General features: G+C 40.4%; 1 protein-coding gene across 18 annotated transcripts in view; it reads left to right on the top strand.

Moving 5' to 3' along the window:
- The window catches only part of NFASC (neurofascin), a 328885-nt gene that overhangs the window by 290129 nt on the left and 13374 nt on the right, over positions 1-25382 (top strand). For 11 of the 18 annotated variants that reach the window (XM_054981817.1, XM_054981820.1, XM_054981827.1 and 8 more), the window contains 5 exons: positions 2392-2589; positions 6168-6284; positions 11640-11783; positions 20422-20553; positions 24002-24071. In XM_054981817.1, coding sequence (XP_054837792.1) covers positions 2392-2589; positions 6168-6284; positions 11640-11783; positions 20422-20553; positions 24002-24071 — 661 coding nt within the window. The remainder of the gene's footprint in view (positions 1-2391; positions 2590-6167; positions 6285-11639; positions 11784-20421; positions 20554-24001; positions 24072-25382) is intronic. The other 7 variants (XM_054981829.1, XM_054981833.1, XM_054981836.1 and 4 more) reach the window with 2 other exon arrangements.

The following is a 25382-nucleotide window of genomic DNA, read 5'->3' on the forward strand; positions in this document are numbered from 1 at the left end:
TCAGGGCCCCTAGTGCAATCCTTTAGCAAATTTATACTTCATTCCAGTGGTCATTGTTATTATTGATGGCCAGCAGATTAAATAGCAATTTATCCCTAATTCAGTCACCGTCGACTGTGAATGCTGTAAGCTATTAGCCCATGTGGAAAGCAAAATGCCCTTGCTGCAGTTTTTCCTTTAAGCTACTAATGAACAGGTCATTATGATTCTTTTACGATGAAATATGTTTTAACCCCATCCTGAGATATAAAGGATATTAGCCAAAGTGTTATAAATTGAGGCCATTGAACATCTCCAACAGTAGATTGCCTCTTTGTATAATAAGATAAAAGCCCCATGGCTCTCTAAGGACTAAAATTTATTTGAACTTTTATGAGTTAAGCTTACTCCTTCAGATACATGTGTGTTTCACCGCCTATAAATGCAGTGTATGTAACAAATATATTCCCTTAACCCGGGCCAATGTTTTAGACTGCCCTAGTTCATGTTAGGACTTAGTGATTTTTGATTTGAGTGGCTGTTACTGTAACTTTACACAGAGACTCTGAATTCTTCAGTCCAGATGGACAACACTCTTTGGGGAGGAACAGGCTTGGTGCTGAATCCTTTAAATTCATTATCATTATTCTGATGTGGATCTGCTGTTTTCACTCTTGCTGATGGCTTTGGCAGTTTTGGCCAGTTCCTTTTTCCTGCACTATAGCAGTAGTCTCAATTTGTTTCTGAGTGGCACCTGCTGCTCCTTGACTACCATATCTTGTACGTCTAAGTGGGTAAGAGTCTCTACTGAGGCTATAGCAGGATATGGACCCTTCTTCTTGAGCTATTGATTATGTTTGGGACTCAGACACTCTAAACTTTCCTCTTCCTTATTGGATCTCCAAAGACATGCCAGGTAGCAGTGTAACCCCTTGTTAACTTTTTGCAGCTCCCTGGTGCTTCACTTCACATCCACTTGTGAAATGAGGACATTGTGGTTCTAACCTATGTCCCATCATTCATAGCATTCCACAATGTTAATGTGTCCAATGCCCTGGACAGGATTTCCTACCAGGGGCTGGCTTTCAGGCCTCATGTCTCACAACACTATTGGCTGTATTAGTCATTCAGGCTCCAAGAGAGACCTGGTAATATCCTCACACAACCCTTCCTTTGTGGGTTGGTAGGGGCTATCACACTCTCCTTCGAGGGCATGACTGTTCAATGCCCTTTACCTAGCACGTCTCTCTCTTTACCAGAGTGCTGTTTTTCCCTTGCTGGATTCTTGCTTGTACTTTGTCAGGGACACTTTTAAAGAGCCCCCTTCTTCTTTAGAAGTACCTCTGCATGAATATCAATGAGATACTAAGCATCTATTGGGAAGATGGCCCACCATAGTCTCTTACTTTGAGAGCTTCACACCCACCTCCTTCAGTAAGTGAGATTGCTGCTCTCCCAATATGGGACTGCACAGAAACCATGAAGATGAAAACAGGGTTGCACTTATCTGTAACTTTTGTTCATTAGCTGGTCTTCTGGCAGGCACACATCCCTCCCTCCTGCCCTGCTGTGAACTTTCTGGAACCTTAATTTTGGGGGGAGTCTTCCATGGTGACATGGCGAGAACTGAGGCAATAGTGCCCCTCCTCCTGGTCATGTGATGTTTTTGGAGGGAAAGCACTAAAGAGAGTAGGGGCGCTCCTACTCCTCTAGAAAGTTCTGGAAATCTCTGTGGTTGGTCTGCAGTCCCAGAAAACCACTCAATGAACAACAGCAACAGGTAATTGCAACCCTATTTTTCTGTAGAGCGTTCATGTTCGGTTTATATACCGCTCTTCAGGATGACTTAACACCCACTCAGAGCAGTTTACAAAATATATCATTATTATCCCCACAACAAACCACCCTGTGACGTGGGTGTTTTTCATTATGGTTATGCCTATTTTTGCTGCTCACAGTCATGAGAACTTTGAGTACCCTAATTCTCATACAAGAACCAATACTATCTGTTGAGTCAGTGAATGGAGTCTAAAACCAAACAGCATGCTTCTGGACAATTATTTGTCTTTGACTGAGGTCTCCCACTTCCTGCTGCTTTTCTGCATGTTTACTCTGTGCTTGCCTACCAGAGTTTTTGCATGACCCTTTTATTTGAGAGATTCCAAACCTCTCCCACACCTGCCCACTCTGTAGCTGAATGGCATAGCTATTTCTAGTGAAGAAAGTGAAACTGAAGTATTGTATTGTTTTTTACAGTGTGCTTTGTTGGTTTAATCCTGGGATTTTTTTGTGTGTATGTCTTGATCCACTTTGCCTGGTTTCACAGGCATATTTAGCTTCAGGAGATAGCAAAGCCAAAGGACTAAACATGAAAATACCAGTCAAAATGCAGTTTTTGCATCTCCCTCCTAGCTCCAACGTGGAGGCCTTCAACAACAGTTGATCAAACTACCACTACAACTGTGGCCACTACCACAGAGGCCACAACTACCACTACCACTGAAACTACAACCACTACTACAGAAGCAACTACTACCACAGAAGCTACAACTACTACAGAAGCAACCACCATCACCACAATTGTTTCCAGCACGATAGCAGAGGATTCTGGTACTGCATTTCCTTAATATTAGTCATCTAAACCATACCAAGATCTTTTTCAAACACTTTATGCTGTTAGTTAAGGCTTAACATTAAAATATAGATGTCTCAATAATATGGGAATTGCTTAGTGGCAAATTAGATACGTGGACTGTGTTTTCACATACTTCCTAGGTAGCTATGATGAAGTTACTTTAGTCATTCTTAATTTTAGAATGACTCTTCAGAAGGGCCTGTATATCTTAAAAGCCAACCACTGTCTTCCATAACTATCTTGAAGTTAGTTGCAGAAGATATTACTATCAACACCAAAACTTAATTGCCCCAGAGTATCTAGTTTAATAACTAATCACTGAATAGCACCACAAATGGTATTTTCTTCATGTGATCAGTCCCTTCCAGTAGTAATGAAATGAATGTCAAAACAGTATCAACTTTGCTAGATATGCTCAGTTCATAATAAACTGCCCCCCACAATGATTTTTCTCTCTCCAGGTTATATTTAACATCATTAATAACTTTGACCAAGATTAAAAGAGCCTCTTTAGGCAGGCACAGGCCTTCTCATCAGACCAATCCCTCAGCAATTTCTTGCTGCCCCAGAAAGCACAGAGGACTGTAATGAAGAGGAAGGGAATCCTCTTGATTCTTTGGAATCCAGTTTTAGTTTGCATGCATTAGATCACAGGAAACTTAGCAGTAGCACCATATCTATTTGCAACATTCAGATGAAAAAATAATCTTCAAAATCAAGTGAAATATCAATTGAAAATGCTGCATCTTTCACTAAGAAAAGACTTAGGGGCTCCCTGAAGAGTGCCATTCCTTTGTAGAGCCTAAAACAGACTAGAACAGATGTTTTTAGTGGACTAAAGAAGCTCTAGTTCACAAAATGCTTAATGTGACAAAACCAGTAATGTGATTGACTGAGCTATCGATCTGTTTCATTATCGAGCATGATGCCCTTCACGCTAAAAATTCCAGGAAAAAGGCTGTAATTCCAGGAAAATTCCAGGGAAAAGGCTATAATTCCAGGAAAAGGGCTGTTTCTTGTTACCAAAGATCTATAAGAAGGAACAGCCATGGATTTTTAATAATGAATACCAAAGTCATTCTGAAGATTACTAGTTACACATGTACCCTGAGGTCCTCTCTGGCTAATAAACTGGACTATCCAGCACTAGATGCTGCACCTGTTGATCTGATACAGAAAAAGCCTGGTGTTGGAGGAAAGGGGAGTCTGCAGCCACAGGAATTACAGAGATTGGCCTGGGGTTCTTTTCTACTGTATACAATAATAACAGTTCTAATAATAATAGTATTTGTATAGCACTGTAGAGTGTACGGAGAACTTTATATACCTGATTTCAGTAATCCTTACAACAACCCTGTAAAGTAGGTCAGTAGGTAACTATCCTGCATTCAGATGTCACAATAAACCTTGACTGAATCAAACCGTGGTTAGCTGTGATGCCCAAATGGAAGTGGTTAGTCATCACTGTATCAGGAATTCAACCTAGAATTTGTAGCTGGCAAGTACTAATTGTGGTTTGTTGTGATGTCTGAATTCACACCACCACAGTTTTTTAATAGCACCACCTGGCTGCAGAGATAGCAGTATGGGAAGGATATCTTCCTTCATTGGCAGGCAGGACAGAGGCAAGAAGTTTATGCTTATGCACAAACTAGATTAGTTATTTGCATTTGGTAGCTCAACTATAGTTTGTTGTGCAAGCTACAATTTATCATGACATTGGAATGCAATCATTGTAGATAAGGAAGGTGTTTGAAGCTGAGTGAGACAGGTGAACATGAGACCACCTAGTGATTTCACAGCAAAGGCAAAATTTGAACTATGGACTTCCTGGCTTTGTGTAGCCAGCTATCTACAGAAGTTTCTAAATAATAAGTCTCCAATAAGTGCTGTTACCAGCTAAACTATTGTAAGATAACTACTTTTCAGAGTAGCTCCTCTCTCAAATATGGCTCAATTTTGCCAGCTTCCCAGCAACTGATTTTGTGTACATCCAAATCGCACCTTAGGTGGGAAAAATCATTTTTCTAAAAACTTCTCAAAACAAAATGATTTTCCTTCAAATTTGTTTTTAAAAGTCAAAGCTAAGTTGCAAAGTGTACCTGAATTTCTGATGTGTTGAATCTTGACTATTGAAGGAAAAGTCACCTCTGATGTTTTTGGCCACAGCCCCTCATTTTACTTATGATGTCTTTAATAATGTAACCGTTTCATGGTTTGCAGCAACCTGTTACTAATTTGCCTCCGAGTTAAAACAGATCCTTATAGTTCTTGATTCAACTTGGCTTTAAAACTCTTGCTCATAGACAGATTCTCATTGATACCAGTGGCAGTGCTCATGTGTAGATTAAGCATAGGTAAGCAAACTAGGGGCCCAGCTTGTGATGTATTTATTTAAGGAAGGTCTTCTCATAACTACTAAACATTAAATGCTGCATGAATAATCATGCAACAGTATCGGATGGCCCTGCATGCAGTGAAAAACAATTGGTGGAACAAGGCACCACATGATAAACACGTGTAAATGAAATTGGTTTTATCAGGTACAAAAATACTTCCTGTAAAAATGAATATTTGAGAGAAAATGCAAACTTCAAAATGACATTCAATAGTAGTTTATTGTTGAAAAATGTGTTTTCTTTTCAAAATGACTTTTTTCATATGATAACCAAAGCAATAGCTGGAGTTTCTGACATAAAAATTTCAGGGCAATTTAACTATTGTAGTAAATACAGAAGATTCTGTTGTCTGTGTGACCTTTGCAGACCATGGACAAGATTCTTTCTCAGTCTGTTTAATATTAAGATGATGAGCATGTGCCGTGAATTTCACCTGCTGTGTGCAAAGCTAAGGTGGGTTTCCAGAGCCAACAGGGCCAACCCCTTTCAGGCTCAAGCATCAGTAATCAATTTACCAGAAAAGAATCAAAATATGTAAGCTATCCACTTTGGAGAAGCATACTTTTGACAACCAGCCCATCTACTATAGGAAGTAAAGGACATGGACATGGAGGACATGGAGCTTAGTTGCTGACCATCAAGTGACTCAGAAATTGTAAATACCCTAATTTATAACAAAATTTATCTGTTACATCTGGCAAAGCCTAGAAGTTTAAATCAGTCAGTCTGTCTTGGTCCAACATAAAAAGCAACAGAAACATAACTTCCTCTTTGGCTATTTCAAAAATGCTGTTTTATACATTTTTTAAAAAATGTAGTTCATCTTCCAAATTGGTCACTACAGAATGATTAGGGATTGGATTGATGAGAGTTTTAGCATAGTCTGTCCATGGATTTCAGTGAGTGTTTGTATCTGGCAAATTAATAGAGATTTGTATATAACCTTGACATTTTAAAGCATGCGTTTACTGAACAGTTCGTTTCAGTTGAAGTGGATATGTAAAATGAAAGTCATGCATTTCTCAAGTGAGATAGTGCTCTAGCATCCAAATCCTGTTGTACACTATGCTTTCAGTATTTTCCTCATATAAAAGTGATAAGTTAGAATGCATATTTGGCTAGATTACTAACCTTTGTTCTAACCTGTTCACCAGCTGGCGATGGAAAGCCCATCTGGGACGTAAAAGCTTCACCTACCAGTAACTGGGCAAACATCACCTGGAACCACAAGTTTGATCCTGAAACTGAGTTTGTGGTTGAGTATATCAACAGTAAGCATTGGGTGCATGGGAATACTGCAGGGTCCTCAATGCTACTATGGATCCTGGCATCTCTCAGGCATTTAATGGATTTTTATATGATCTTAACTACAACGTAACTAACAGCCAAACTAGACTAGAAACAGGAGGATCCATGAATGTATTTCCAGCATGTTTTTATTGTTAAATAGTTGCTGGGTCCTGGATTTCAATCAAAGAGAGAGTTTCTCTCCCCCCCCCAGCCTCAAATGCCCTCCCAAACTGATGTTTGCCCCATGGGGTAGCCATATTGGCAACCTGAATGTTTCCCCTGCTGGGGCAAGTGCTGCTATGTGACATTAAGAAAATGGAGGGTGAGTACTGTCTGCCACTGACCCTGCACTGTTATTTAAAATTGTAAAATATGCTGGAAAGCTGTTCACAGATCTTCGAGTACCTCAACAAGTTTTACATCTCTTGCTTAGTCTGGAGGGGAGGGCAGGCGTGGAGACACATAGTATTTAATTTGTAAGTCAGATTATGGTGGAGCTGTGCTTTTTATGTTGCTGCTCTCCAAAATTTAATTACCTACCATTCCCTTTCATGATGGATTCAGAACAATACATCCTGATGCAGCTGCTTTTAAAAACTGACCTAAGTTATCTGTTATAGCTGCAGAATTTAATAGAATAAAATAGTTACAGAGATCTATTAATAAATGTTAAGCTGGCAGCAAATTCTTAGGTGAGGTTTGGAAAATGAAAATAATTATTGGTTGGGAGAGAGAGAGAACGTTTGGAGTCTGCCATTGTCCAACCGAAAGAGCTTTGGCGATTAACAGAAATTAATAGCCAAACAATTTCAGATCTGTTCCAGTTTTTTCTGTACTGAATATTAGTTGTAGTAAACAGCAATCAAAGGAACCAACATATACTTTGTTCAAAGGACATTGCAATTCTGCACTGTTTCTTCCTGATTTGCTGAGCATCTTGAACAGAAAAAATATGTATGCATTGTATAATTTATGTGTGATTCAGAGTTCAACTCAGATTTCATGTATCTTTCTCTCATTCAAAGTGTGTATTTGCAGCTATGCTTTCCGTGGTTTTAATTGGCTGGGCCAGATTCTATATTATATTCTTCGGGTTGCTTGTAGCAGATGAATTTAGTTTTTCATCGTTTGCATCACCCACAATATTTGAAATAACTTGTCAATAAGACTTCTGTGAGACTTTTACTTGCATAACGGAATACAAAGTATTTGATAAAATGCCTGTCACTGCTCAGAAGTCTCAGTCTACTGTCCTGTGCAAATCTACATAGATTTGTTAATATTGGAGATCTCTGTGCAGCCCACTCAGCTAGTCCTTGTAGTATCACAAGTATCCATATTTTCTGAGCAAGATTCAAGTCCAGTAGCACCTTAAAGACCAACTAGATTTCCAGGGTATGAGCATTTGAAAGTCAGAGCTCATACCCTGGAAATCTGGTTGATCTTTAAGGTGCTATTGGACTTGAATCTTCTACTGCAGACCAACATGGCTACCCACCAGATTTCTGAGATGTTTCTTATGCTCCATTGATACAGCAGAACTGTAAGAACATGTTTCTTCAATGTGCCTTTAAGGGATGCCAGTAGCATTTTGATAAACAATTAAGGATGTTTGTGCTAATGGTTTTCTAACATTGTAAATGCAGCATCCAGGCAGGCAGGATTATTAAAACTTTCATCATAAAAGAGATACTTGCCTATATCAGATAAGAAGGTTGATTGTATTTACTTAATGTACGTGTCTTCAATGTCATAAATTTCATATACGATTAACCTTATTTTAATCCGTGAGCATGTTCTTAATAAGTGAACCTTATTTAAGCTTTATAGTGATTAGTTCAGAAAAGGCACTTTTTACACTGCAATCCTAAACAGAGTTATACCCTTCATCATTGTGGTACCTGTGCAGTCCTGCATGGGTACTATACTTACACAGACCTAACACGGAGAGGTTTTTGAAGCTCAAAAATACCAGGGGATGCTCCTTTCCCCTCTCCCATGCTGCTTCTCCACCTTTTTCAGCACGATAAGGAGGAGGAGGTATGCCTTCCCTCAGTTTTCTCTCTGCTGCCATTGAGAAAGTTTCCCTTTCTGAAACCTCCTTCATTAGACAACTTTTCCTGTGAAGAAAAACAGAGGAAAAGACCACAAATTAGTTAGTAGTCTGCCTCTCGAATCCATCACATCTGTCAGAGTCCAGCAGCACACTGTCATAAATCTCTGATAGATATCTATGACGGTGCTTGATAGAGATCCCTCTATCAAGTCCCATATTACAATTATCGGGCTCAATAGACTGGGATCCATATGCTTCTCATGGTTCCAAGCTAGAAGACATCATCTACAGACATTCCACTGCCCTGGGAAGTTCTCTCTCTAGAAATGGATGTCTCCTGCGCTTCTTCAATGGCTATAGATCCCGTGTTTCATGCACCCAGGATCTACTGGGCCAGTTACTTGTCTGATAATGGATGATTTACTAGAAGTCACCAGACCATGACTTAGCCTGCCTTAGTTCCACTGTCAGTGTGCAGAATAGAAAATCAATATAGAACAAAGAAATAGGGAGGCCACTTTCTGTTCCAACACCCTACAGCAAATTTGCTGCTGGTGGACTCTATCCAGGGAAAAAACAAGGGCACTCAGCATTTATCCCGCATTGATAGAGAGGGTCGTAAACTTGATGGTATAGGTAAAAAATGTTACACCTCTTCTGCTATATGCTTTAAAATAGCCAATTATGAATGCATAATGGCTCATTACCAACTGTTCTTGTAGGATGGCATAGTTCCCTTCCTGGAACTTTTACCTGAGGACAAGCACAAGCTGGCTAAGTTTCTGCTGCTGCAGGCTTCAAAGCTTTTCAGACATCAAATATCCTCAGCAAAACATGCAGCTGATCCTGCAGCCCAAACCTATTCAGGTTTTTTGACTAACAACCCACACTTCAAATATGGAGAAAGGAAGATTTTGCCACATAACATGGATGTTTGTCAAGACCAGTGGGTTCTTGTTATAGTTTCCAGCAGTCTGCACCTACAGTACGTGGTCCTGCCTTTCGGCTTGGCATCAGCACCCAGAATATCCATAACTGTAACAGACACCAAACCAAAATTGCAATCAGACATTCATCTAATCTAATCTAATCCTAAACTTGGTCAAAATATTGCATCTTCAAGTAAATTTCAAAAAGTCCAAGTTAGAACCAATACAAAAGGCAACTTTCATATGAGCTGTCTTAAGACTTCTCCTTAGTAAAGGCCTTTCCACCTCAGTACAGAATTCTGGCTAAGAATTCTTCATTGTTACCCGCTTTGGCAACAGCCAGCCATTTCTATTCAGCAGCTCATAGGCTTAATGGCCTCCACTGCTGCAGTAGTGCCTTATACAAGGTTGTACATGCTTACAGTTATGGTTCTTCAGGGCGTTCAAGGCCCATCATCCCCAGTCAAAGAGGCTGGGGCTATAGAAAAGAGCATCAATCCTGTCTCATGTTTTTGAGTACCTTCTATATCTACTTCATGGAGGACTATCTTCAACCTCCATTAGGGTCCACCTGGCAGCTATAACTTGTTTCCATGTCCTTGTTAACGGAAAGTCTGTTTTTGCTCAAAGGGAGTCCAAATTTTTCTTGTGGGCACTATTAAATCTATTTCTTCCTGTTTGTCCTCCAGCCCCACAGTGGAATCTATCCTTTGTGTTGTGACAAAATTGATAGGTATGACTTTTGAGCCAATGGCTACCTGCCCTTTTCACCTACTTGCCACAAAGTACATATTTCTACTAGCAATAACATCGGCCAGAAGAGTCAGTGATCACCAAGCTCTCCAATACTAAGCTCTGTTCAATACCAGAGGGGTTTTACAGCTTTCCCTTAAGGTCCTGCATAAAGTGATCTCCACATTTGATCTGAACTAAGATATTACCTTGCCAATCTTTCCCCCATTACCACAGGATGATAAAGAGCAGGATCTTCATACACTGGACATGCTCAGAGCTCTACTGTTTTACGTCAACAGAACTAAGCTCATCAGAAAACAGTCAAGCATTTTAATTTTCTGCACTGAACCCAGATCAGGCAGCAAACTCTCAGCACGATCTATCTCCAGGTAGATCACCTCCTGCATGTATTTATGTTATGAAACTGTGCAAATTGGCTGTCCTTTACAGCTCAGTGTTCATTCCACTCAAACACAATCAGCTTCTGCTGTGATTTGTTGTTGCCTTTCTCTGGATGCAGTTTGTCAGGCACCTGGTCCTCCTCCTGCACATTTGCAAAGCATTGATACCGTGAAAGAAGCAGCAGTTGGAAGAATGGTGATTGAGTCCTAATTCTGTTAAGAACTCACATCTTGCCTTCCGGGACAATAAGTAAGCTCACTATTCTCCCATGTGAGACAGCACAGGTACCATGATGATGAAAACGTGGTTACCTGTAACTGTTGTTCATCAACTGGTCACCTGCCCAGTCACACATTTCTCCCTCGTGATGTACTGTGAGCTCTAATGGATTTACTGAGTGAGTTTACCTGTCTCTGGCAGGAGCAGCTAGGAACTGAAGGGAGAGCTCCGCCCTTTCCTTATCATGCTGAAAAAAGGCAGGAAAACAGGGGGGGGGGAGCACCATCTGGTGCTTTTGAGCTTCAGAAACTTCTCCACGGTAGGCCTGCACAAGCACACACACCCATGTGTGACTGCACAGGGGACTCACCCGATGAACAACAGGTAGCTACATATGACTGCAACTATGTTTTTTAAGTCCATTGAGGTCAGTGGGCTTAGAAGGGTGTAACTCTGCTGAGGATAGCACTGCTAATATAAGGTTGTGTCCAGAGGGAGGATTAGTCAGATGTGATCTACATGTCAGATTCAGTACTACACCAGCAACCTATGTAAGTAAGGGCTGTGCCAATTGCTTCCAGTCCAGATAATGGACATTCAGAGATGGTTGTATGAAAGCCTCCTGATTTATTTTTCTTGTACTCCTGATTTTGTGTTAAATCTCAACATTTAGTATGGGAAGGTTCCACCGGATACACTCTAACAAAATTGAAATAGGTGCTTCATTAGACTAAATGCTCTAGAAAATTCATTCTTATACAAACAAGAAGCATGGATTGATGGCACAACTTTTGTACACTAATTCTTGAACTTTGAATTGCTAGTACCAAAACCATGGATATTAACTGTATGATACAGCTCTCTAAACCACTTCCTATTATCTACAGGGACGTAAGTCTTTTTAGTAGCCCAAGGTGTCATCAGTGGAATTTGCCAGCATAGTAATCTCTGATTTTTCTGCTAGCTGCCTTTGATGTGAGGTTTCTGTTCTTTAGGTAACAAAACAATGAAATCTACCACTGATAGACCCTTTATGGAGCTGATTAACCTGACTCCTGGGGAGAAGTATATAGTACGGGTTTTTCTCAAAGGGAATGATACCATCACCAGCTCGAACATAACCTTTAACACAAGTGCAGGTGAGATGGGGTTCATCCCCGCTGTGTGATACATCTTGGAGATATTTTGTTCCATTCCAAACCTTACTGCTGTTTTGTGACATTTTTTTTGGATGGAGGAATTAAGCCATGCATGGAATAAACTTCATCCACTCTTTTGCTGACATTAAACATGCTGCCCTTATTATAGAGCTCAGCTAACTGAACGTATCATTTCTACTGAAGTTATCTGAATATGTATCTCATTTTTATCCCACCCTCCAAGAAGCTTTGGGTGGCACACGCATGTTCTCCCCTCCTCTATTTAATGCACTACTTGCTGAAAATGTGTTGGCATGGCCTTTTTGCAAATCTACCTGATCTTACACTATAACGCTTATAACAAGGGCAGAGAACCATGTCTTTTTGTTTAGACCTAAAGATGAATCCTTCTGTCAAGAAAACTGCTACCCTGTTGCTATTTGTTATGTTTATGCATTGCAGGGGAGAGATGCGCTTGTGTGAACTTATTCATGGTAAACTTTGTCGTGTTGCCACCTATTACTCCCATTGCCATGTTGCCAGCTGACGCATGAACACATGTAATCATATGAAAAGTTTTATATCTGGGTATATGTGGGGAAAGTATGTGAAGGGTTTTTAAAATTTATCTGCAGAAGATGCACAGAGAGATGTGTCATGTTTATTCCAATAAATGAAGTAATAAATAGCATTCTGGAAATTTTTATACTTTATTTTATTATCACAGAATGTTGCTGTGCATCGTCATTGTGTGTCCCAGAATTCTCTGTAATCTTCACAAGCTGCTATGTTAACATGCATGTTTCTGAACTTCCATTTCTGTATTTTAGGAAGTATTCAACAAACAGTACAGTCATAAGCATACACTCTTGAAAGCCAGGTGACTTCAGTGGACTTACAAAGGGGTAGCTATGGTTAGGATTTTACTGAAACATTCAAGGAGCTAGCTAGCTCCTGTTGGTGGGTGTGTTATATTTATAATGGTAGCTCCTTTTATAGAAAGAAGTCAGCAGAGTTAGAGGCAGATTTCTTGTAAGAAATGTCTGAAATCCAATCAATAAGATCCCAAACGAGGAATGGGACTGACATTATGGAGCAAGCTGGAAGCAAAATGCGATCAAACTTAAGGAAATTTTATAAATATAACATGCCAAAATATATGGTAGGATTTAGACCCGGAATAGTAGAAAACATTCTGGCTTCTAATATGAAGACACTTCACGAACCAAAAATGTAATTGCATTTTCTTATACATAATGCAATTAAATTTTCGGTTTGTGAAGTGCCTAAAAACTAAGCACTGTACAAAATGTACGTAACAGAAAAGACTGGCCCAATGGACTTAGATTCCAGTTTAAACAAATAAAACTAAAAACTGGAAGAATCTTAAGTCGTTTTTTGAAGGAAGAGAATCAACTGAATTCTAGTGGATAGCAATCAGGAACAATGGGATTTACAGTGGATAGTAAATAAGGAACAATTTTTAAAAGGCCCAAAGACAGAAAATACAATGAAGAGAGATGAGACAAGCAGTGAAGAGGAACCCAAGGAAGAAAATAACACCCCAAAATCAGAGATGAAAGATAAATAAAGGGTGCTAAAAACAAACCAAACTCTGAGCAGAATCGAGAAAGAAAAGAACAAAGTTAGTGGTATTTGGTAACTGGCAATAATGAGACCTGGCTAATGAAAGATCTGAGAAGGCAAAGAGAAGGATCAACAACAGTAACAAAATCTACAGCTTGAGTCACATGAAGCTGGTGAGACAAAAGAGCTTCCTCAGTCAAGTTCGTGATCTTAAGTATAATTCTGAACTGGTCTACTTATTATTCTCTTCGGGTCTATTGAGTGGGGCTTATTCCCAGAAATGTGTTCTTAGGATTACGCTATCAGTGTGTCATTTAAACTGCTGCCACCTGTGCAAAGCAGCTATGTGTGCTTAGTTTGCACACTGGAGTTCCATAGCCCTCAAGGATATTGTGCTGCCATGCTAACTAAACAAGCATAGTTGCTTTGCACAGATTGCAGACCTGTTCCAATGAGATGATGCTCGGTCCATGTGAGGTCTCATGAGGACGTTCTCTGCCTCACCATTAAATTGGGCCTCAGCAAAAGCAAGCTAACTTTCTGAATTGACAAAGAGATTGGGAAGTGAAAGGGTGACCTGTACCCAGAAACCATCTAAAATGTAAAACAGGCTGAAGTTACTTGTGCTAATATTTCTCCTTCTGATGAAGGTCTGAATTCAACACTTTTGTGTAGCTGAAATTACTAAGAGATATTTTGTTCTTTGAACTGCTTCATACTATGCTTTAGCATGGGGAGTAATGTGGTTTTATTGTGTTTTGTATGTTTTAATCATGGTGTTGTAAATCACTTTGAGCCATGAAGGAAAGATGGGGGGACTTTATTCATGAATAAATGAATGAAAACACTAATATAAAAAAAAATACATTGGGTAACTGAAAGGTACAGGGCTTTCATTGTATTTGTAAATAATTGCAAAGATTTGATTCAGTTTTAGCAATCTCTTCAGTAAGAGGGACATTCTTCCTGCTAACAGATTGAGGCAAGAAAACTAAATACTTGACTTGGGCGAGTTTCATTTGGTCTGTCCTTAGATGTCAATTTGTATTGTTGTATTGAGTTACATGTAATACCATTTTCTCCTTCCTCATGGCAGGTGAAATCTTTCAGATTTCAGAATGCATGGAAAATATTTCTCTAACTCTGACCTTGGTTTACATTTGAGGAGGTTCACGAATTATAACGCAAGCAAACACTGTAGATTGTATTGTGATTTTATTCATTCCTTTTGGGTGGGCAAGACATGTCCAACTATAACTACTAGAAAGCATGGCAAAGTTCTCCCTCCCCATGACACCAAGCTGATATTAGTGTGCTTACTCCTTCAACTGGTTACAATCAATAAAGCATTTCTGCCATACCCCTATACCCCCAAAATTTGTACTTCCGGTCTGTATGCCTTCCCTAGAGAATTGGCATGTTGAATGACAGAAGATTATACTACCCGCATGTTTAAATAAAATTACTCCTTGTAAAGATTGCATATTACAACAACAACATCAATCATGATTTATTTTGTCTGAACAAGCATTTCCTGGATCTAGACAGTTTGGGCTACATTACTTGCTGTTCAGTCTGAGATGCACTTTAGTTAGTGTCCTTATATTATAACAAACAGTGAATGAATAAAGACATACATTGCATACCTATAAAATCAGCAATCACACTACAATAATGTCTTCCAAAATTATATCCTAGAATATTGGTCCACATGGTCCTTTGCGATCTAACTTCACACAATTATTGATCTAGAAATTCTAACATCTGGGCAGTCAAGGAAAAAATGTTTGGAACATTTTGATTCCAAATAGTTTCTAATGTAGTTCTGTAGTCAAAGAATCTACGGATTTGGGCACCTAATTTAGATTCCCTGTTCTCACCATATTCTCTTGTTTTATGTAACAGTCCCAAAGGGGGGTAGCCATGTTATTATCTGTTTCATCAAAAATAAGGGAGTTACAGTACAATCCTAAGAATGGTTTTCTGACAGTAAACCCCATTGAATAGACCTGGGTAGAACTTTGAGCTCTCCCAGTCAAAATTTATTACTATAGCCAAAGGCCATTGAAAAACATGTTAAAGTTATTGGTAAAAATCAAGAATTCCATATACAAAAAAAATTAAATTCAATATAATACAGAAGTCATATACATAAACATGAGTCATGTCAGTCAAAGGTATCACATTAAAATAAAAACAGCATTTGGGTGCCTTTATTTTCCCACAGATCTGACTCACATTTTCTTTGCTGTAACTGCAAATAATGCGACCTGGTAAGAAATACTTCCATCTTTATCAGAGAGCAGATAAACAGTTATATCCAATGATGAGTAACCTCTACATTGAGAGTGATGAGAAGGCAAAAATTTCCCTCTTGAGAAATCATACAATGGGCAATATAATATATAATGGGCTTAAATCTTCAATACAACCAATTTGACATATACACAGTCTCTTTAGCTGGGATACATTGATAGCTGCCCTTCACATATGCTGTATGCATCTGCTGGGATCTCAATTTAGTACACGCTATCCGCACACTTGAAAAGGAAAGATTCTATAAATAGTTAAGATGATTTTTTTTTCAGTAATTGAATACCAATAACAAGACTGGTTATTATTTCTCTGTCCAGATTTACATGAGATTTATAGATCTGCTTATGAAGATTTGCAACAAAATAAACAAGAATATTGTGGCCCCTACATGTAACAAGATGGTTTATGCTAGAATAAAATCTTGTAGTCTTTCAGATGCCACAACACTCTTGTTTATTTTATTTAACATACAGCCCAGCCTCTGTTCTCTGCTCATCCAGTTGCTGTTGTGGTAGAAATAGAGGCTTGGGAAGTCTTCTTTCTACCGTGCTTAGCCTTCATGAGACTGGACCAATGTTAGCAGTTATGTACCTATTTCATAGCCTTTGATATGAGATCTCATTGTAGAGAGGTAGTACTGTCAATACTTGATGTATTGGCATAGCCTTAGGTTTTGGAAGCAGCTCAGGATCAGCATAAATAAAAGTCAAGTAAGGTAGAATCGCTACATTTGATGTGTATTATGAGATTTTGGCATTATTCATTTGCTTTGGGCAGAGTATTATGATGAATACCCTCCCCTTTTCTGGAACCCATGGAAGTTGTAGGGGAGGGAAAATCTATCCTCCCACATTGATGCCCACTTTCCCAAGCTTTTCACTACTTTTTCTGCATTCCATTCCCACCCCCAACCTTTTCTGCACTTTTTTCTCCCCTCTCCCCTCTCTTGGCCCCTCTTCATTTCTCCCAACCTGCCAATGTTGCATCGACCTGGGCTCCAGTGCCACAGTTGTGAGGCAAAGCCACAAGACTATCAAAATCTCGCAACATCTCTGTTGGTATTCTCCATCTGGGTGGGATTTTAACCCCCTCATCATTTACTTAAAATTTAATTTTTTTCTGCAAGCCTGTGAGGGTGTACACCATTCTAACACTATTTTAAGAGTTAAGATCTATAGATGCTGGAAGAAATATCAAACAGTCCAAAACACTTGCTGTTCTACACTTTAGTTTGTCTGTACTATTTTGGGTTAGGTTTCATAATTCTATAGATTCATTCTTTCCAGATTTTATTCTTCTATTGAAAGCTTTTCCATGTTCTAGTTCCCCTAATAAAATGACTGTTCACTCTATCCAAAGGCCTTTCACATAATTCTATCCCCCCTACCCCAGGTCTGTAAATTGTTAGTCTAATGTAATTCTTAGATCTCTGCAATTAGTACCTTGATCCTTCCATTAAAAGAATTTCATAGCTTCAAAGTATGCTCATTTCCCGCAGTAGGGCTTTTATAACAGGAAAAGAAAATGCATGGTAAATCAACTGTCCGGAGGGAAAGGGGAGAATTTAAAAGCACAAAGGGTAGGAGGGGAACCTGGCACTCCTTCAGTCAATTAAAGCTGCTTATGTCTTTTGAAAAGCATCATGTAAAAATATAGCGGCAGATTCTTCCCACTGCTTGTATTCATGCGCACACACACACACACACACACACAATTTAGATTTTGGATTTTTCTGCAAACGTGGGACTTTTTCCTAGAAAGATGTCTTGTTTGCTTATGGCTCCATTCTCTGGATTTAGCTATCCACAGATTTGGCCATGTTAAGAATTAGATATATTGGTATGTAAACTATTTGTCAGACAGCCATAAATGAAATCAGTCTATCCCCGTGTTATTAGTAGTAGATGCTTTTTTCCCCCTTTAACTTTCTCAACCTGGTTTCATTAGGAAAGGGAGATAAAGGAGGATGGCATGAGAAACAACTACAACTCTTAATGGAGAGAGAGTGTGTGTAATTGACAGCTTGATAATGGATACTGAGGACCAAACTAACCATTATTTGTAGTAGCTCATGATGTTTTCTTTAAAAGCAGTTGCACAGAAGGGCATTTAAACTGGAGCTGCAGAGCAGGGGTGGGTTGGGGAGCTAATCATGTTGTTTCCCCAACAGAAACCCCTCCACTGAACTGCTGCTACTCCTATAAGGGGAAAAAATAGATACAATATATGTACTCCCCCCATCCCCAGCACATACACACACACTGCAACTCCTACTCACTCAGAGGGGAACAATTTCTATTGGGTAAACAGCATCTACTCCCTGCTGTAGCCCCAAATATCACTCTACCCTGCTGCTCCTTTTTAACATTAAAGAAAATGATGTGAGAGCCAAACACTAGCCTCCCATATAGTGTAGCTTGAACTAGACTGTCAAGGCCAAGCCCAACTTTTGTGCATACCCACATATAGAAGTGGAGGATGCTTTCTCAAGTGTCCAGTGAAATCAGTGGTTTAAGCTGGAGTCCTGAACTGCAACGACTAGAACGTACTGTCAGTAACAATATTGACAAGGCAAATGCCAAGTTCCTGATAATTGCAGCAATCCAGAGGGATCATCGTGCCTGCCAGTCACTAGGGATGATGTTGTGCATCCATCTTTCTTCTGCATTTGAAGAGAGCTCCAAGAACTAAGCCTACCCAGTTCACTGTAGTTCAAAGACTAGCCCCGGCCTGGGGTTTTTGTTTTTAAGTTCTACATGCCCCGATAGTAAGCATACATTGTCATTATGTTTTCCTAGATTTGAAGAAATTGTAAGATGATTTTCAGCAAGGGTGGTGGATTAAATGTTTCATTCACATATTTGAATGTAATTTAAAAGGAAAGAGCCCTCTAAAACATTTCCTGTGACCAAACTCTTAGTGTTAGTTTTGCAAAATGAAGCACTTAAAGCTACTTCGTGAAGAGACCCAGACAGAGAGACTGGGAAAGATCTATTGGCTGTGATTGTAAAGTGTATCTTCATTATAATGTTGGCAGAATTTCAACTCTGTGTGTCTGTTACAAACTTCCATTAGTGGTATTTAAAAAATTATCATAGATAACTTGAAAGATGCTTATATGAGATGCTACTACTGTTCTGATAAAACCATTAGGCTATAGTACAGTTCCGCCTTGATTCAGAGGATGGGAGGAAGGGGAACTCTCATTGATGTTATAGTCATAAATCCAACCATCATGTCCTTTCCTAATTTGGTTCAAGTTAATTATTCCTATAATGAGGAAGGAATACAGTCTTGATGAGCTGCACTTTTTATGAATTCTGGAATGCCCTAGTGTAGTGTTTAAAGTGCTGTGGAATGTTTATGTCAGCTAAAATGATCTTTACCTAACAGAATCAACTGCTACCAGGGCAGGGACAGATTGACAATTAAGGCCACTGGGCAAAGTCCCAACTCTGGGGCGGCCCACGTGGAAGGGGTAGGAGCCATCGCCACTGTGAGTTGATGGCAACTGCAAGGGAGCAGGAGCTACCACCACCACAATGAAGCACCCCACACCCTGCACAAGACAGGTTAGTGGGAGCCATGCAGAAGCTACAGGGAGCCTGCTCCTACCCTCCCCCCTCCATCAGGGAGCAGGGTTGGGGGCAGAGCCCTTTCCCAGGCTTGTTTGCCTCCCAGTCCACCTTTGGCTGCTACCTGAACGACAAATTAACTTCACAAAGTTTCTATTCACATGAGATTTCAATATATTTATACATGAAGTAGGGGAAATAACTTCTATACAAACCAGTTAGCGCACTGGTGGATATTCTCATATTGAAGTCAGAAGGCACATATGTTTTTCTTTTCACAAGAAATTATCACACTAAGTGAATTAAGGTTTAATGTATTTGCTCCCTATCATGAATAAGTAGATATATTGTTGTATAGATAAATTTAGCCCCAGCTCCTCATGAAATGGTGGATCCACCCAGGCACCTTCCATCTCTCCTCCCTTTGGGGGGTGCGTTTGCCATAATCTCTGTCATTGATGAAAAGATATTTGAGGTTGTTTATTTTTTACTGAATATGAGTTTATATCCCTCCATGACCTCAGAATGAACAAAATATGAAAATATAAATTGATTACATACTCCACATTTCTGAACTGTGTCCCTTTTGGCAGGGATTCCTTTTAGTGCTGTTTCTATTAACAATTGTCAAGGCAGTGGATAATGTCCTCGGAAATTATTTGTATTTATTGGTTATTCTAACTGTGTGCCACATCGATATAAGCCCTCAGTTGATTCTTGAAGGACTTTTGCTATGCAAATTGCACATTTTCTGTTACTATAAATGAAAGATCACATCTGTTACCCAGCTTTTTTTGCCCTTATTTTACCAATTTTATATACCTTCCTTTGTTAGGCATTGCTTTTTTTCTCACCCATCCATTCCATGCACTGCTGCTATCTCTTTGGCCTTTACTACTACCATTTTATCTGTATTGCCTCTTTTAGAAGCTTGAGTAACAATGCATTTATTTGTGGGGGGAGGTGCTCATCATTATGCTTCAAATTTCAAACAGGTTTTCCAGGGCACAGAGTGCAGCAATATGAACAAAGATAAAACAGTCCTAAAACTTGAAAGTTGGCAATGGATGGGAGAGGGAGAATCTGTTACCCTTGGTTTAATATTTCTCTTATGTGTGGTTCAATTCTACTTTACCTTTTTTTTTTACTCTTCCTACTAGCATATACTAAGAACCAAGGAGACATTGCAACTCAGGGTTGGTTTATTGGACTGATGTGTGCCATCGCTCTTCTGGTCCTGATTTTGCTGATCGTTTGTTTCATTAAGAGAAGCAGAGGAGGGAAATATCCAGGTAAGAGAAACAGTAGTCTCTTAGGGTGAGTATGTGTGTGAGAGAGATTTAAGTATTTAATTCTGCATCTAATTAGATCTTAGAATCTTAGCAATAGCCTTCCCAGTGGAAGGATTTATTCCTATATGTTCTGGACATCTGCAGGGCTAAAAAGAATCTTGTTAAAGGCAAGACAAGGAGGATTTCTTGCTAGATGGGAGATAATGCTACAGATCCCTTTATCGTTGTTAAGACTTGACCTCACATTTGCTCACTGTGTTGGCTCTTTCAGTGCTTGCACTAGAACTTTTTCCTGAAAGAATCTCAATACAATGTTCCAAAGATGGAGAAAGGTCTGAGCAGTGACACGTTGTGTCTTTCCTCACATCCTTTTGGGTTGTATACCATGGTTGTGTGATGGCCACTGTTGTCTTCCAGGAGCTAACAACTTCTAAGTGCAAGGCAGCTTGCAACTAGATCCTGAAAGACGCTTAAAAGATTATGACAGTCTTATTTATCGATCGATTTGAAACAAGTATAAAGAAAGAGTTCTATGTAAAAGAATACATAAAGCAGTAGAAAGAGGCTACATTATTTCAGGATGAAGTTATTAGGTGCCCTCTCTGGCTAGCATGTTTACAGGGAATATCTCAATTTCTCAGTTATCTATTAAAGGAAAAGGTAGGTTTGTGTGCTTGTGTATGAGAGAGATTTATACACACTTTTGCTGCAAAATGGTACAGATGGCTAAGACTATCCAGGGAACTGTAGTAGTGGAATGCTTAAATGTCTCTATAGAGATACAGTGTTTGCACATGTTGTCTTAGACAGATTAAGGATATAGGGAAGTCCATGATAATACCAAGATTTACACTTCATAAATTGTAATAGTCACCATTTAATTATAACTTCCATGTTATAGTATTATCTGGTTACTTTATTTTATTATTACAAAATCTCTCTCCCTCATTCTCTCACCCCAGTCCCTGCAGCATAACAGACTAGCAACAAAGCCCATTGTGGGGGGGGGGAATACAACAGGCTCTAGAAAGGGCGGGACAGGCAGGACAGGCACTGCCACCTCCACTGCACTCCAATCTGCTTGAAGGGAGGGCAGGGCGGCCAGGCTTGGCATTGCCCCCTCTGCCGTACCCCGATCTGGGTGGGGGGAGGGCAGGGTGGCTGGGCCTGGCATTGCCCCCTTCCCAGCACTGGCCGATCATGGCAGGAAAGGGCTGGGAGGCAGGCTCATCTGTCCTACCACCTCCTCGCCCCAATTGGGCTTCAGAGGGCTTGGCAGGCGGGTGGGCCCTTCCCTCTGCTGGCCAATCCCAGGCCTGATTTGGGCCATTGTGGAGCCCAAGAGCGCTGGCAGGGGGGTGGAAAGGGCACAGAAGCACTCCTGCCTGCATCCTGCAGCCGCCTGATTCAGCCCTGATTTGGGCCAAATTGAGTGGCCATGGAGCCTGGGAGTGCTGCCTGGAGGCGCAGAAAGGGCCTTGGAGTGTTCCTGCACTCCACAGTGGGTCAAATTGAGTCCACTTGGGGCTGAAATCACCCTACTGTGGTGCGCAAGAGCATGCTGCACCATCAGATAGTGGGTATGGAGAACTCCTCCCCACCATTGGCCTGGCCCCTGAAAGGACAAAGACCAGGTCTACCTGCTCTACAACTCTATGGCAGATAGACCTGGGATCCATGGGTCCAGAGGTCAGGTCAACTCACCTTGCAAAGTCATGGTGAGTAGACCTGGCCTTGAGACATGCGGAGGTCAGGTCTACCTATTGAGTAAAGCCATAGTGAGTAGATCTGGCCTTCAGATGTATGGAGGCCAGGTCTACCCACTTTACAAAGCCATGATGAGGAGAGCTGACCTTCAAACATGCAGGGTCCAGGTCTACCCACCTTTCAAAGCCATGGAAAGTAGACCTAGCTTCCGCACATCTGGCGAACAGGTCTACCTGCCTTGCAAAACTATGGCAGGTGGACCTGGGCTATGCTGGATTAGAGGCCAGGTCTACTCACCGTGCAAAGCCATGGCGAGTAGACCTAGGTTCTGCAGGTCCGGCCGGCAAGCTGCAGAACCCGCTTCCCAAGCTCCCTCCGCCCCATGGCAGATCAAGGCTTGGTGTGGAAAGCAAGGGGAGAGAGCAAGCAAGCCATGCTGCCTCCCACGCCCCTCCCACACAACAGATAGAGGCTTGGGGGGGGGAAGCGGGGGGGGAGCAGGCAAGCCGCACTGCCCCCCCATGTCACCTCCCCCCATGGCAGATCAAAGCTGGGGGGAAGTCTTGGAAGGCCCAGCGCAGGCAAGCCAGGCATGTTCCATGCTGGCCTGGCCCAATCAGGGCTGGGGAGGGCACAGCCAACCTGTAGGCCCTTCTGAGACCCAGAGACTTGTTGGAACTGCGCCTGCGCTGGTGAGTCGTTGGAAATACGTTTGCAGAATTATATAGTCAGATAGAAGTGTAGGCTTTTTAAGGACTTTATTTTAATTTCTCCCCAATGTGTTACAAACATTAGAATTTTGAACCAGACATGCTCAGAAAAACAAGCTGTAATATATACAAAAGTGGCAGCAGACAAGATTTTAAGAGGGCTTAAACCAGAATCCTGTTTTGACTTGAGATTTATATGTATCACATTTATCCACTGGCCTATGGTTAATTTTGTATCTTATTTGTTTAATAAAATAATTCCATGTAATGTATTGACATTAAAAATGTTATGTGTTGTAGCAATCTCAAAGGCACCTTTGAGATTGCTACAATACATAACGCTGGAGATTGAATGCCTTGCGTCCCCTGCTCTTTGTGGAAATTATAATTAATTGGTGGCCTGATGAAGGAACGTTTTGAAACGAGCGAAGTGTGAGAAGGCCGGCATTGCTCGTTGCCACTCTGCTTGTCCATTGCCTTGTGTCGATTTCATTTTCAGCTTCGCCCTTCGTAGTCGCACAGCTTCAGGGTCAAGAAGTGACGGCTCCCTAGCTGACTTACCAGCAGCTTGAAACAATGCTATAGACATATTATGGGACATTATATCTCTCCTTGTATATAGACCTTGAGTCGTTGTATTACCATTGCCTTAAATATTGTGAATGGTTGTCCAAAGTTAAATTATTGTTGTAAACGGTTTTCCCTGTATGATATGAATAATCATTGAATCTTCACAATACAATTGTATATTGTGGTTGGTTATAGCATACTTCCTTTTCTCCCTGGTTGGTGATAACCCTTGAGGAAGTTCTCTCCCCCCCCCCCCCGCACTTGCTTGTACAGCTCTGTTCCATCTAAGACATGCTCAAATCACTTCTATATCAGTTACTCTCCTTACCCGAGAGTGCTGTTACCTGGGTTCCTCTATAGAAATACAAACCACTGTAGCAAATATTTGTAGCTTGGAAAGCATGAAAATAAGGCATATAAAATAATTTTTCATTTGCAATTGTTTGCTCGCATCTTCACAGTGCGAGAAAATAAAGATGTGCCCCTGGATCCTGATGACCAGAAGGTAGATAATGGATCATTTGATTACAGGTATGTTTCTGGCTTGGTATGTTTAACAAACATTTGTGACCTGCCTCTCACTTGCTTCTTTGCCCATTCCAAAATCATCAATATACCACCATCTCATAAATTTACATCTTCAGTTGCCTCTTGTCCCCACTGTTTCAAGATTTCTGCAAAGGAAAATAAAGGGCTGATACACATGTGTTGCTAAATCATAGTATGTATTTCCTAGAACTATTCTATTTCAGACTACCGGTGCAAGATGTCAGGTTTAGAATTTTTGCTTGCCTCGTAATCTTCTTGTCTGTGGAAAATTAGCCTATCAAGGGAAAGGTGGGGTCCAAGTTTTCTGCTTGCATCTGGGTGGGGGGCACATTGGGAAGTCCTTCCTCTACAGCCTGCACTCAGGGAGTGCACTACATGATTTATATGGATGTATAGATCAACTGAATTTCTCTTAAAAATTCGAAAGGATAATAAAATGTTCTTGGTGATGACTAAATTCTTCGTGAGGATAGATTTTGCTTCAGTGGAAACCACTATAACAGATAAGAAAGCATAAGACATCTTCTTAGGTCTAGCATGCATACCGAAGTTAGGGTATTGTGGCATCTTAAAGGCAGATATTTGTTTCCTTTGTGCTCAAAAAGGAGCAACCAAAGGTTGCTCAAATTAAACCTTTAAAAAGCCTACACTTTGAAAAAGCATTCTAATGAATTTTAGACGTTTCCCCCTAAGGACCCTAATATAACACTCTTATGTAGAGTTACTCCGGTATATTGAATTCAATGGATGTAGACATAAGTAACTCTGCATAGGATTGCACTGTAAGCAACTTAACTGATTTTGTCAATAGCTTCTATGCAGACTAGTAAACCCACCTCATAGACATTTATAATGGTTAACCCTGTTCCATTGCTACCACCACCCTGTCATACCTAATAATAAGGACAGCAGCCACTTTTCTCTTAGCTTCCCAAAGCAAGCTGTTTTCTTTGGCTGTTCACAGATGGGTCCTGCGTTCATGGTTTACATTTGTTTCCCCATTGCTTCCAAGGAACGGAAACAGGTAACATTGTTAGCATTTGGTAAATTAATGCATTTGGTTAATATAAATTACTTAGAGCAAACCTGCTCTTTGGTACATCAGGACCTTACTTTGTGGTGTTAAACAAAAAGCCAAGCTATTCAGAACTCACAGGATGATTTGCTCAGTTACATTGGATTCAGATTTGAGCCCCATGCAATTATCCAGTGCTCACAGAATTAATTTATAAAACGCTGAGCAAGATCTGGTCCCATGAATACGAAGTTGCTCAGACAGTTCCCTACAGAAAT

The sequence above is a fragment of the Eublepharis macularius genome, chromosome 5 (assembly GCF_028583425.1).
Source record: "Eublepharis macularius isolate TG4126 chromosome 5, MPM_Emac_v1.0, whole genome shotgun sequence".
Taxonomy (NCBI): Eukaryota; Metazoa; Chordata; class Lepidosauria; order Squamata; family Eublepharidae; genus Eublepharis; species Eublepharis macularius.